Source organism: Octopus sinensis, linkage group LG4 (genome assembly GCF_006345805.1).
Source record: "Octopus sinensis linkage group LG4, ASM634580v1, whole genome shotgun sequence".
Classification (NCBI taxonomy): Eukaryota; Metazoa; Mollusca; class Cephalopoda; order Octopoda; family Octopodidae; genus Octopus; species Octopus sinensis.
In genome coordinates this window covers 76855052-76869857 of record NC_043000.1, presented here as the reverse complement: position 1 = coordinate 76869857, position 14806 = coordinate 76855052, and the positions used below count along the sequence as shown (strand labels likewise).

At 35.6% G+C, this 14806-nt stretch overlaps 1 protein-coding gene across 4 annotated transcripts in view; it reads right to left on the bottom strand.

Moving 5' to 3' along the window:
• The window catches only part of LOC115210670 (RCC1-like G exchanging factor-like protein), a 59135-nt gene that overhangs the window by 27014 nt on the left and 17315 nt on the right, over positions 1-14806 (bottom strand). For all 4 annotated transcript variants that reach the window (XM_036502179.1, XM_029779331.2, XM_036502181.1 and 1 more), the window contains exons 3-7: positions 14112-14209; positions 11264-11393; positions 10078-10206; positions 4934-5000; positions 1585-1636 (exon numbers count right to left, since the gene is read on the bottom strand). In XM_036502179.1, coding sequence (XP_036358072.1) covers positions 1585-1636; positions 4934-5000; positions 10078-10206; positions 11264-11393; positions 14112-14209 — 476 coding nt within the window. The remainder of the gene's footprint in view (positions 1-1584; positions 1637-4933; positions 5001-10077; positions 10207-11263; positions 11394-14111; positions 14210-14806) is intronic.

Here is a 14806-nt window from a genome sequence, read left to right as displayed (position 1 = left end):
ATGAAGACAATCCAGTATTCATACTTTGTCATCTGTCCTACACAACTTCTAAGGCCAAGAAGCTTGACTGTCAAATGACCCAGTTCACCAGGTTGTTACCCGTGTGAGTAACACTGTAACAATGGTTTCTTTTGTAAGATCAAGGCCACTGAACAGGGAAACAGTAAATTATATTGATTCCAATACCTATTTTTACTGACCCCAGAAACATAAAAGTGTAAGTCAAAATTAGAATATAAAATTCCAAGCTATTTACATCTTCAATCAGCCAACTCTACAAAAAACCACTAATAGTAGCAACATTCAATTATTAATAAATGTTTTGTTAACTGGCAGTGCTAAGATCAAAACTTAACATGGGAGTGATTTGAAGGAATTGGGCTCTGACAGGTGATTTGATTTGGGTACAATTCATAAAAGTGAAATCATTAAATACAATAAGTTACAAGATCCACTCAATCTGAGGCTAAAAGAGTCTAATGTATTGACACTTAACCTAATCAAGCTGAGAATTGTATGATTGTTACTGAAAATATTGCCAGATGTTAATATGGCTTTCAAAAGAAATGAATATAAAAATCTTTAAAAGATTGTAATAAAAGAACAACAATAAACAGAGATTTACTTCTCTAAGTCATTACATTGTTCCACTTGTATTTAATTTATGAGTGAAAAACTTGCCAAGTTCCCATAAGCTCAATATGTTTTCACAACAATAAAGAAACAAATGGACAATGTATTTTTTCTTTACATCTCAAATGTTTTTCAAACTGTTTTAGGACACAATAAACCTAGAATTAACTCAGATAAAATCTTCACATTAGGCTTTTAAAATTGTTACCCTTCTGACAACTCCATCTCTACTTTATGATCTCCAGTCCACTTTATGTCCTGAAAATCTCTGCCTGCTTCATGCCTTAAATGCATCCCCTCTGTGACTTTAAATGTCCACTTTATGACTAACTAGCTCAAAAGTTGGGATTAAATAGATCCTAACAGAATAATTTTTTAAAAAATAATGAAACGACAAAATTATTCACATATTGACATTCAATTAAAAGATACACATAACCATTTCCACAGCCACTTGACTGTTAAATAGTTTGATATATACAGGTAAACCCAGCTGGAAAAACAAGTGTTCTGACAGACACAAACTTGCTTAGGATATTATGGATGTAAAGCATGCATGTGCGTTGTGTGTGTGTGTGTGTGCATGAGAGGGGGGGGGGGTCAACATCCTTTTTTATATCTGTTTTCCATACTGGAATGGGTTAGACAAATTGTCACAGTCTTATTTAGTTCTATTTCAGAGTTATTGACCTCCTAGATGGTTCAGAGGAACTTGTTTGACTCAGACATTAGGTTTGTCATAGTTCCTATAGTGTGAAGCTCTTCCCATCACCAACAGCTTTACATGATATACTGGGTGCATTTTATCATAGAAGCAGAACAAGAGGTGTCCTGTCCTATAATAAACAGAAGGGGGCTAAGAAAATTTCTATACACACACACAAACATTCATACACATATACACACATGCATATACATTAAATAAAAGGTAGAAAACAATAAAATAAATACCTCTTTTATGTTATCAGGCAGGTGTCTAATTTTAGTGATGGTGGAACTGCCTCTGAATAGAAAAACAAATATATTTATATATTTGTAAAGCTGAAGACATTAACAGATTCTGGATAAGAAATAGAAGTTTTAGATCATAAATACAATACTTTGGGTAACTAAAGACTTTTCATCAGAATTGCCATTGTTATCATGTTAATCACATCATGGAAGAAATAATTAACCAAAGCGTGTTTTTTTCTCCCTCTAAAAAAAAAAAAGACATCAATATTTTCCACAAGAAAATAATACTGTTAGAGAGAACAACATATTTCCTTACTAGCCCGGTAGGAGCAGCTTTCAAGCTAGCTCCTGTGGAGGGCTCTTCATTGGGCCTTGGACCCAATAATGACACTTCATGCATTACTCTTTTACTTGTTTCAGTCATTTGACTGTGGCCATGCTGGAGCATCACCTTTAGTCGAGCAAATCGACCCCAGGATTTATTCTTTGCAAGCCTAGTACTTATTCTATCAGTCTCTTTTGCCAAACCACTAAGTTACAGGGACGGAAACACACCAGCATCAGTAGTCAAGCGATGTTGGGATGGACAAACACAGACACACAAACACACAAATATATATATATACAACGGGCTTCTTTCAGTTTCCGTCTACAAAATCCACTCACAAGGCTTTGGTCGGCCCGAGGCTATAGTAGAAGACACTTGCCAAAGGTGCCACACAGTGGGACTGAACCCGGAACTATGTGGTTGGTAAGCAAGCTACTTAACACACAGCCACTCCTGTGCATTGAGTACATATCAAATTTTATTAAACTTGGACAATATTTTTCAAATAATGAACAATTTTCATCAAAACAATAATTTGTCGACTTGGAACTTATTGCAAAGCTGCATGATAAACAATATTTTTTGTCTTCCCATTCGGGGTCAGTACAAATAGCTTGTTTCCACTTCCTACCCTTGAACAACCAGCATATAGCTGGCCGTAGGCAACAATAAACTTACCTTTTAAAAGTTCAACGATAATTCTTCTGGTTCTATATTTAAGAGATAAGGAATTATGTACATTATTTAAATTATTTACAATTGATGGATATTTGTCCTTATCTTGTTTGTTTTAACACAGATTTCAGCTGATATACCCTCCAGCCTTCATCAGGTGTCTTGGGGAAATTTCAAGCCCAGGTTCAAAATTTCCCCAAGACACCTGATATCAGCCAAAACGTGTTAACAATAAACACGATGAGGACAAATATCCGTCAGTCATAAATAATGTAAATAATGTAGATAATTCTGCTGCCGCCACTTAATTTAAAGACAATTTGATGTATGTAGAGCCTTACTTTCCATACAAACAATTATTTGTAATACTTGGTACATAACTAAACTCCTGTTCGTAGTTTGAAGGAAAATTACACCACTGTTGCTAAACACTATTTTAAAGTGTGATTTTTATGTTTTGGAAATGCTCTAAATGTATTTGACCATAAAGATGTTTGAAATTTAGTATTTTTTTAAGGTAATAATAAAGTTAGTCGAATCTATTTTCATGCAATTGGAGGGTGCTAAGTTTCCATAGTTCCAACGGCTGATGGCATGAAAATAGGTCCAACAAATTGTATTAATATCTGAAAAAAGTTTCTAATATTTTTATGGTAGAGGGTTATGAGAGATAATATTGTATGTGAGAGTGAGTTCAATACGTATTTCAGTTCATAATGTTATGAAGTACATGTTATGGTTAAATTACTTGATACAGTTATAATATTTAGAGAAAGATTTTTTTCAAAATGTTTATTTTGGAAATTACTTTCGGAAATAGTTATAACATTTACAGAAATATTTTTTTCCTAAATGTTAGGGTTTAAAAAAAAACAAGAATGAAGAATAGTAGAAGAGTCATTGAATAGTGAGAGAGGAGTAAAGCATGAGGAATAGTAGAAGTGTCACTGAATAGTGAGAGATAGGGTCGGAAGAGTAAAGCTGAAAAAGTATGACACGCTGACATTCTCTTTAGCATTTGTTATTATAGATTGTTGATTTTGGGGACATTCTGTGATACTGAACACACTGATGATTATCTAAAAAAAAAATCATTAAATTTAGGAGCGAAGTTAGGTGGAGGCTATTTAAGAAAGTTATAATAGCTCTGCATTTATTAAAGTAAAATTTATGTAAGAAAAATATGGTAACAGCCATGACTGTGTAAGAAGCTCACTTACCAACCACATGGTTCCAGGCTCTGTCCCACTGCCACTGTGTGGCACCTTTGGCAAATGTCTTCTACTATAGCCTCAGGCTGACCACAGCCTTGAGTGGATATAGTAGAAAAAAATGAAAGAAACCTGTCATGCATGTGTGCGTGCATGTGTGTGTATGTGTTTGTCCTTTACCACAACCTGATAACTGATGGTGTGTTTACGTCCCTCATAACTTAGCAGTTCAGCAAAAGAGACTGATAGAATAAAGTTGGGCTTAAAAAAAAGAGTACTGGAGCTAGATCACTCAACCAAAAAAGTTCTTCACGGTGATGCCCCAGCATGGCTGCAGTCTAATGACTAAAATAAGTAAAAGATAACTTTGCAGTATTAAAACTAGATACAGACAATGTAAGAGTGGTAGTCATATATTATTAAAGTTAGATACAGATTATGTAAGAGGGCTGTGGTAGCCCTGTATTATTAAAGCTTGGTACAGATTATGTAAGAAGGCTATGTAATGAATTAATGCTGCAATATGTACTACAGATATAGTCCACATTATGAAAATATTGTGTTAACATGAAGTTCCATAAACTGAGATTTTTTCCTTTGATTTCTATTTAACATGAAAATCAATAGAAAATATATTTCATATGACAGATCTCCACATTACAGTAAGATTTTTCTGAAGTGCAATACTTCTGTAACATGGGGGCTGCTTGTACCTATATATTGTGCAAAGATGAACAGAATGGTTAGCATTATAAAGATAAACATCCAGGTGTTAAAAGAAGCAACAATTTCTATACAAATATCTCACAATGCAAATTTCTGCACACATCCACAGCAAAAACACTCGACAGAACACTGGTCATCATCAATGTTTTCTCTAGCCCTAGGTTAGAGAAATCAATATGGCTGATGATTTCACAGGATTGAGAATTTAGGAGGGAAAGATTGGAAAATGGTTAGTGTCACTTGATAGGAAGAGAAAAATGTATGTTACTTGTATTTTTCTGTTTCTAGAATCAGACTACTGAGAAGAGGATGACAGATTAATGAGTGGAAAGGACACAATAGGGAAGAGTAACACAGTAGGGGTGACCAGAGAAGAAGGGAGAGAAGAGAAAAATATACAAGTTACCTGTATTTTTCTGTTTCTACAATCGGTCGACCACACTGACCAAATGAGTTGTTACCAAGACTGAACACTGTACAGGAGGAAGAGGAGAAACAAAATAAAGTTATAAACAAAATAAGAGAAATATTAAAAAAGAAAGTGTTGGTATAATTATTGAAAAGATAAATTAGATAACCAGGTTTTTTTTTGTTTTTTGTTGTTGAACCTGAGGTCAACAACAATCCAACAGCTTTATGATCAAAGGTGTTTTTTCTAGTGACATAAGTATTCGCTCTATTTAGGTGAAACAACTACAACAAAATACGTTTTTTTCAAACACACCAGTTTATCATGTTTTCCCTGATGCACAAGAGGGGGAGAGGGAGAGAGAGTGCATGTGTGTATGTCTTCACCAATATACATTGACAAAAGATACATACATATGTACACATACATACACACACATACATATGTACAGACAGACAAACAGAAAGATAGATATGACAGGCTTCTACACAGTTTCCATTTCCCAAATTTCAGTCACAAAGCCCAATAAGCAGCTATGGTAGCAGACACTTAATGTACCACACAGAGAAACAAACCCATAACAATGTGGTTTTATAACGAACTTCTTAACCACTTAGCCATGCCTGCATCTTCACCAAACATTTTTTTTTTCATTTTTTTTCAGACAGTATCTGAGATTATATTACTTATGATATTGTTTATCTTTTAAGACAGTAAGGCATGACTTGAGGGAGATTTAGCTTCCACTTCTAGCATGCCAAGTGACTATACAGAGGTTCTTTCATTGTCAATGCTCACAACTTGGCATTATTTCATACTGAAGAGCAAATATCAAATATAATCTATAAGTACCAAGGGCAATAATTTTATTTTTAACTTACTGGGTTTGGAGGGAAAGAAATGTCCATAAGCTTCACAGACCTTTTGAGACTGATTCCATTAGTGTTCAACTTAAGCTGCTGCGGGAAAGAGACAACTGGGGAGGAAAGTTCAAAAGATCCCTTAATTTCTACAACATATCACCTCTTTCTTATCTCCAGAGCTGAAGTAAACTCCACAGATCTCATCCAAGTAGCTGTAGACTACTTTTTAAGGGCTACTTCTTAACTCATATTTCAGGTGTAAAGTAGATGAGAGATATGTATTCTCCTGCAGTGGATGAGGTAACTTATTCCCTATTGAACTGCTACTTATTTATCTATGACAGCTAGGTGATGAAGTGAAGGCATGTAGAATAAAGTACACACATTGTGTGTGTGTGTGTATATATATATACTTAGATATATAAAAGATAAAATGACTTCCTGATACTGGAGGGCAAATAGACAGAGATAACAACAGAGTAAAGAGAACTGTTTCATCCTCCCAAGGATATGACAACCTCCTTAGTGTTTCTGTGACATTAAAATGCACTCATCACATTTTGTAAAGTGGTTGATGTTAGGAAGGGCATCCAAACATAGAAACCTCACTAAAAGTATAATATGATCCTCACATCTTGTCTAAGAGACCATTAAGTTTAAATAAGAACTGACTCAGATTGTGACAATCTGGCCAGCTCATACCAGCATGGAAAAGAAGTTGATAAAGCTAAAGCATTTTGATGAAAATGATGATTATGTTGATGGTGATGATGATGATGACAACAGATGTAAAGATTATATATAATGAAATATATATACAAATAGAAATGTATTACAAATAAGTGCCCTGAAACTGGAGGATGGAGAGGGCCAGTAACCATGACAACATCATAGTCTAGTTGAATGACCTCTCCTATCATCCATCCCTCTCACAACTCCACTAACAATACACACAATAACAAAGTTTAGAGAAGGGTATAAGTGTTTACATTAATCCTCAATGATTAACTGGTATTTACTGACTTCTAAAGGATGACACACACAAATGTGCCTGGTATGGTTTGAACTCAGAAAGTAAACACTGCAAATCCTTTAATCCAACACATTTCTGTTTTTGACATTTCATGATGATGATGATGATGATGATGATGATGATGATGATGATGATGATGATGATGATGATGATGATGACGACGACGACGACGACGACAATGATCATTTTTAACAGAGAAACAAGGCCAGAAATTTTTCAAGGGAGTATTTTAGTCAAATCTCCCCCTCTCTCTCCTTTCTTTCTCTCTCCTTGAAGCAGATGAAAGGCAAACTTGACCTCAGCAGGATCTGAACTCAGAATGTAAAGAGCTGCAACTAATAATTTCCCTAATCGGTGACCTTAATAATTTCTTATCTAAGGCACAAGCCCAGTAACTTCAAGAGAAAATAATTAGATAGTTATATTGACCCCAGTATTTGACTTGTACTTACATTGTAAGACATCTTGTCAGATGCTCATGATTCTGTCAATCTACTACTACTACTACTACTACTACTACTACTACTACTACTAATAATAATAATAATAATAATAATAATAATAATAACAACAACAACAACAATAACAAATGTCCTGATGCAGTACCAGGCAGTGGCTCTCATGGCTTCTGATCTTAACTGATTGGAAGTGTTATCATGTAGATTGTTTTGTCTTGGTATAAAAGATGGGCTACAGCAAATATTCTGCTCAATACCATAGATTTGCTTGTCAGTTGTTTGACCTTAACCAATTGAGCATGTCTCTTAGTGACTGACGATATGTGCATCTCTGATCACGAGCAGAAGTAGTGGGGAAGCATCATAGCCATGTGTTGAGAGGGATTCTTTGGGGTTTTAATAATTCACCTCTGGAAACATGGATGTTTCATTCAACATCCTTAAACAGCCCTTATTCAGGGACCTTTTGAGTAGGATGGGTTACTCGACCAGAAGAAAATTCTAACTGGGCCTCACCTGCAAAGTCATACGCTGTTTATCTTGACATGAGAACACCATGTCGCGCACATATGGTTGTGATGCATGTGCCTAGTGTACCCTTATCAGACAGGTAGTCATGATGGGTATATTGGGCTTCGTATATTTTACCCCAGTGTCATTTTGATGGCATGCACTGCTCTCTCACTCAATAATAATAATAATAATCCTTTCTACTAAAGGCACAAGGCCTGAAGTTTTGGGGGAGGGGGTAAGTTGATTACATCGACCCCAGTATCTAACTGATACTTAATTTATCAACCCCAAAAGGATGAAAGGCAAAGTCGACCTCGGCAGAACTGGAACTCAGATCATAAAGATGAATGAAATACCGCTAAGCATTTTGCCCGGTGTGCTATCAATTCTGCCAGCTCACTGCCTTACTACTACTACTACTACTATAATAATAATAATAATAATAATAATAATAACAACAACAACAACAATAACAAATGTCCTGATGCAGTACCAGGCAGTGGCTCTCATGGCTTCTGATCTTAACTGATTGGAAGTGTTATCATGTAGATTGTTTTGTCTTGGTATAAAAGATGGGCTACAGCAAATATTCTGCTCAATACCATAGATTTGCTTGTCAGTTGTTTGACCTTAACCAATTGAGCATGTCTCTTAGTGACTGACGATATGTGCATCTCTGATCACGAGCAGAAGTAGTGGGGAAGCATCATAGCCATGTGTTGAGAGGGATTCTTTGGGGTTTTAATAATTCACCTCTGGAAACATGGATGTTTCATTCAACATCCTTAAACAGCCCTTATTCAGGGACCTTTTGAGTAGGATGGGTTACTCGACCAGAAGAAAATTCTAACTGGGCCTCACCTGCAAAGTCATACGCTGTTTATCTTGACATGAGAACACCATGTCGCGCACATATGGTTGTGATGCATGTGCCTAGTGTACCCTTATCAGACAGGTAGTCATGATGGGTATATTGGGCTTCGTATATTTTACCCCAGTGTCATTTTGATGGCATGCACTGCTCTCTCACTCAATAATAATAATAATAATCCTTTCTACTAAAGGCACAAGGCCTGAAGTTTTGGGGGAGGGGGTAAGTTGATTACATCGACCCCAGTATCTAACTGATACTTAATTTATCAACCCCAAAAGGATGAAAGGCAAAGTCGACCTCGGCAGAACTGGAACTCAGATCATAAAGATGAATGAAATACCGCTAAGCATTTTGCCCGGTGTGCTATCAATTCTGCCAGCTCACTGCCTTACTACTACTACTACTACTACTAATAATAATAATAATAATAATAACAATAATAATGATAATAATTCTTAAACATTCTTTAGAACAACACTATGTACAAAACCAAATATAAGGCAACCTAAGCATAACACCATGATGAACTTCCAACTCGTCTCTTAAGGTCTCTGGGTGAGACTTGGAGCCAACTTGTACAAACGTAAAGCAAAAGTCAAACATAAAATAATAAAATAATAATAATAATCCTTTCTGCTGAAGGCAGAAGGCCTGAAATTTTAGGGGAGGGGACTAGTTGATTATATTGACCCCAGTGTTTCACTGTTATTCTCAACACCAAAAGGAAGAAAGGCAAAGTTGACCTTGACAGAATAGATAATAATAATAATAATAATAATAATAATAATAATAATAATAATAATAATAATAATATAATAATAACAACCCTTATTCAGGGACCATTTGAGCGGGATGGGCTACTCAACCTGAAGAAAATTCTAACTGGGCCCCACCTGCAAGGTCATGTGCTGTTTATCTTGATATGAGATCACCATGTTGCGCACATATGGTTGTGATGCATGTGCCTGGTGTACCTTTATCAGACGGGTAGTCATGATGGGTAATTGGGCTTCGTATATTTTACCCCAGTGTCACTTTGATGGCATGAACTGCTCTCTCACTCAATAATAATAATAATAATAATAATAATTTTTGTTTTTTATTTAAGCACAAGGCCAGCAATTCTGACGGGGGTTTAGGCAATACCATCCACCTCAGTACTTAACTGGTACTTTACCATTTGTGGAACAAATAACACAGAGCATTTTTACCAATAAGAAGAAGCAAACAAAAAAGAAGAGGAAAGGAGAGAAGGTAAAGGGAGAAAGAGGAGGAGGGGAAAGAGGAGAGGAGAAAGAGGAGGAGAGGAAAGTGAAGGGGAGAAAGAGGAAGAAGAAGCTGAAAGAGAAGAGAGGAAGGAGAGGAAGAAGAAGAATGAATGAATGAACAAACACACTTACCACCTTCTTGATCAGTGAGAATGATTGTATGTGCCCGGCCACCAGCCATTCCTATAATTTTCGTCTTAGTTTGATGAAGAAAAGGTATTTCAATGTTTGTGGGTTCAATTATGTAATCAAGGAATCTATCTACAAATAGAGAAACACTTCATCTAAATACAGCTTGTGAAATGACACTTCATTTCGGCACCCTTCTCCTCCGGCATTCTCTCTAACTTAGTGTAGTGATTTCTCTTCAATCCTCTAAAGTTCCCGTCCAAAATATCACAATTTTCTTCATGCTGCTACCATTGCCGCCACCACCACTTCTATCCAATGTTTCAAACTTATCTTTACCAATGTGACCACCATTATAGGTTTCCAAAAAAAGTTATTTCAATTACATTATAGAAAAACTAAACTTTAAAGCAGTGGTCCTCAACCAGGGTCCATATGACCCTTGGGGATCCAAATAAGATTTTGCTGTTGAAATTTATGCACAACAAATTGGTTATACTTCTACAATACACAAAATATTCTAACAATGTTTTAATGCAATTCCTATTAATATTTAATTATAAAAATATAATGGAATTTTTTTAGAAATTGAATGATTTTGAAGGTCTACCCCAGTAAAGTAGAGATCAAAGAGGTTAATAGCTAAAGAATGGTTGAGAACCACTGCTTTATAGCAATATTTTGACTAGTACTTCTACCTCTCCTACCTAAATATTAAATACCTATCCTGGTGGACTAAAAAAATAAGTAGCTAGTGCTAAAATACTTAATGAAGTAAACCAAGAAGATTTAATTACTTAAATTTACACCTGTTTAAATGAGAAAATAGTCATTAACTTAATTATCAACACAATTTTTTCAACTGTCTCCAACTAGTTTGATACCATTCTACAGTCGAAATCTTAGCAGTTCACTCATTCATTTATATGTGCCCACAGACACATATAGAAAGGTAAATATATGTACAAGCTTTGGAAAATTGAAATATACTTCAATCTCTATGAATCTGCATTATTCTAAAGACTAAATTTTCTAGAATATTTATTACTTACATTCACAGTGTTTAAAATGATGTTTTTAATTTACATTTCTTTGTTTTGATGTATGAGTTATTCAATATTCTAAACTGTAACCACTGGTAAGATAACATTTTAGAGTATAACTAGCAGCCAGATAGTTGCTGACTTACCCGAGTCCTTCTGCATTTGATAACATCCAATTTGTGAATCAGTGTTAATACCAGTGCCAAGAAGTACAGAGGAACCTTGTAAACTAGACTGGAATAATGTAAAACCATAACCACAAGCAACATGGCCAATCTGCAAATCAGAAAAAGATTAATGTATACATGTAAAAGAATATGTACAAATGTGTGTGTGAGTGAATGTATGATTTGGGTTTTTTTTAATTGCAATGTCTGGAAGACGGAGCAGTTCTATGACCTTTACAGGCCCTCTAAGACTGGTGAAAGTGATACCATTAATGTTTTGTTTAAACTTGCAAGTGAACACTTAAGGAAAGACATGAACAGAGAGAAGATTCAAATGGGTGGACATTCAGTGATGGAAGGACATGGACATGCAGTGCCTCAAATGGGAGGGAATATAACAAGGGTGACCAAGAGATGGAGAAATAAGTCAGTTGGGAGTGCCTGAGTGATGAATCAACTCAGAGGAGCACTGACTATTATAGTGGCAACATGCCTGTGGGTCAGAGACTGGAATGTGTGATTTAATGCCAATCAATTTAGGCTTTTCTTGGGATTTGGTCCAAGATGTCTATACATAGCAGCTGCACTGTACCAGATGTGTGTGTGTTAAAGAATGTGTAAATAGATATGTAAATGTGTGTGTGAATGTAAACATGTGCATATGTATGTAAAGAGATATGTGAAAATATTAGTTTCAAATTTTGACACAAGGCCAGCAATTTCAGATGAGTGGGTAAGTCCTCAACTGGTACTTATTTTATCAACCCTGAAAGGATGAAAGGCAAAGTCAACCTTGGTAGAATTTGAACTCAGAACATAAAGACAGACAAAATGTCACTAAGCATTTTGCCCAGTGTGTTAACAACTCTGCCATTTTGCTGCCTTAAGATATGAGAAAAGAAAGTAATAAACATTTCCATACAGCATTTATTATCATTAAATATTTTCATGCTTGTTTTCCCAATTGTACCAAATTATTTGTGATCCTGTTTGACAAAGAGGTAGACTGACAGATGAATATTTAGAAACTTCTAAAATATTATTCACCATTCACAAACAACTACACAAAATTAAGTAACAAAAAAAAAGAAAAAAAAAGAAAGTAAATGTGCTATCAACTGAGAAGTCATAAGTTCAAATCCACTATAAGTATTTGGTTGTTGTTTAGTTTTTTGTCAGCTCTAATCCAGTAGACCTATGACCTCAGACATTCAGTGTATTTAATATTGCATTATCCAATTGTCCTTGATGTTTTAAGATGGTCGGGTTTGATTTGGCTGCTGTTTCTAGCTCAATTATTTTCTGCTTATAGTCATGGTGAGCACTCTTAATGCTAGCCAGACTGGTCAGACTGTCTATATATGGTTCCCAACTTAACTATAAATAGTTTGGTTCACTTAATCTAATACTCAACTTACTACTGTAAGCAAATCTAGAACATTACAAGGTGGTATCAAAAAGTTCCTGGACTAGTCATGTTTAATAAAAAATTTACCTAAGTTTTAACATCATATTTTTCAAAATAGTCATCTTGTGCAGCAATACACTGGTCCCAGCATTCCTACCACTTTTGGAATCCAGCCTGGGAGTCGTTTTTCATAAGCAAGTCAAGGACTTCTGTGATTCACTCTGGATCTCAACAATAGTATTAAAACGGTGACCGTTGAGCTGCCTTTTCATCTTGGGGAAGAGATGGAAGTCTGCAGGTGATAAATCTGGCAAACAGGATGGGTGTGGAAGTGATACCATATTGTTTTTGGTGAGAAAATCATGAGTGAGGAGAGCTCAGTGTCAGGGTGCATTGTCATCATGAAGAATCTAGACATTAGGATTGCCCACATGGACCCATGTGACAAACAAAATCAGTAATGTCATCAATTGTCCTCTGACAATCCTCATGCAGAAGCTGATGAATTTTCTCCACATTTCCAGGGGTCATACTCATGGCAAGTCTTCCAGATCTCTCATCATACTCCAAGGATGTTCTTTCAATTTTGGAGTGCACATGCCACTCGAAACATTGCATGCGACCCATTGTCTTATCGCTGTAAGCTTGCCAAAGTATGCTCAATATCTCTGTAGCAAACTTCCTAAGTTTAACACAAAATTTTATGTTGGATCTTTGTTCCAACTTCCAGTCCATGACAAAAATCTCAGACTACAGCATGCACGTGATCATAAAAACACAAATTCCACAACTTGTGAAGTAAACACAGCGATGTCACTTGGCACACTGCCTCATGAAGGTCACTACTAGCTCTCACTGTGTACACAATCATGCGCTCCCATCTGTTAGCACATTACAGAACTAGTCTGGAAACTTTTTGATACCACTTTGTGTATATATATAAACTGAGCATTGTGTAGAGTTAAATTCAAAACAATAGTTTCTCAAGTCAATGAAGGAGTCACTATGCAATTGGCTGACATGCTCAAAACTAGCCAAATATCCTTCAAGTGATATCTTAAGAAAGAGAGCACATATGTATTTTTAAATTACCAAAAAGATGGAGTAGTCATGGTCAGATTGCCTTCAATCATTGATCTACTGAACATACAAACACAAGATTTTGCTGAACTAGCTTTAATCCCCAAAACCCATACTCACCTACAGTTACTCATACCCTTCACATATTCATATCTTTAATATACCCCATATCTACCTATCTACATAACCATAATATACCCTACACCTACCTACATCTACAGAATATACCACATATCTCCTTATATACTCCACAATATACATTTTAACACATCAAAAATATATAAATAAAAGGTAACAACAAAAAAAAATTAAAAAAACAGCAGCAATGTATTGTTTTACCTTTAAATGTTGCTCATCAAAGAATTTTAATCTAGCAGGACGATGCATGAAGGATAGGTGTGTCTGCTTCACCCCAGGTCTTAAATAGGACTTGATCCCTTTAATACAGAAACAAAAGAGATAACTGATCCTTTTAGAGCATAAAAATTTAAAATTATCATATCATCATAATATCAAACAGGACATCTTAACAATGAAACAACGAAAAGGCCTCTCTTTTGGGTTACTTGGCTTGCTAGAATTAAATTAAACTCTCTTGAGCTACATTGTACTGTTTTATAAGAGCAAGAATATAAAGGTGGAGTCTTAAAGATTAAGATAGTTTCCAGTTAATTAAAATTACTTTTATAATAAAGAGAGGGATGGATATGGAGGATGTCAGTTGTATAAAGAAATGCCAAGAGACCAAAGTGGATAAAATTTGTAGAAGAGGGATACCACCAAACATGGAATGAAGTGGTGAAAACTGACTTCAAAAAAGCTGAACATCATTAATGAGATGACAACAACACTGTAAGTTGTGGGAAAATGCTGTGGATCTACCATGAAACACAATCGTCGTCGTCGGTGCCGCCGCCGCAGTGGTGGTGGTGGTGGAGTTTGGGATGTATATCTACATATTGGTTCTCTCAACCCTTATGTTCATACTAAGTCTCCATCTACTACTCTCCTCCCATCATTATTCTTTCATCTTC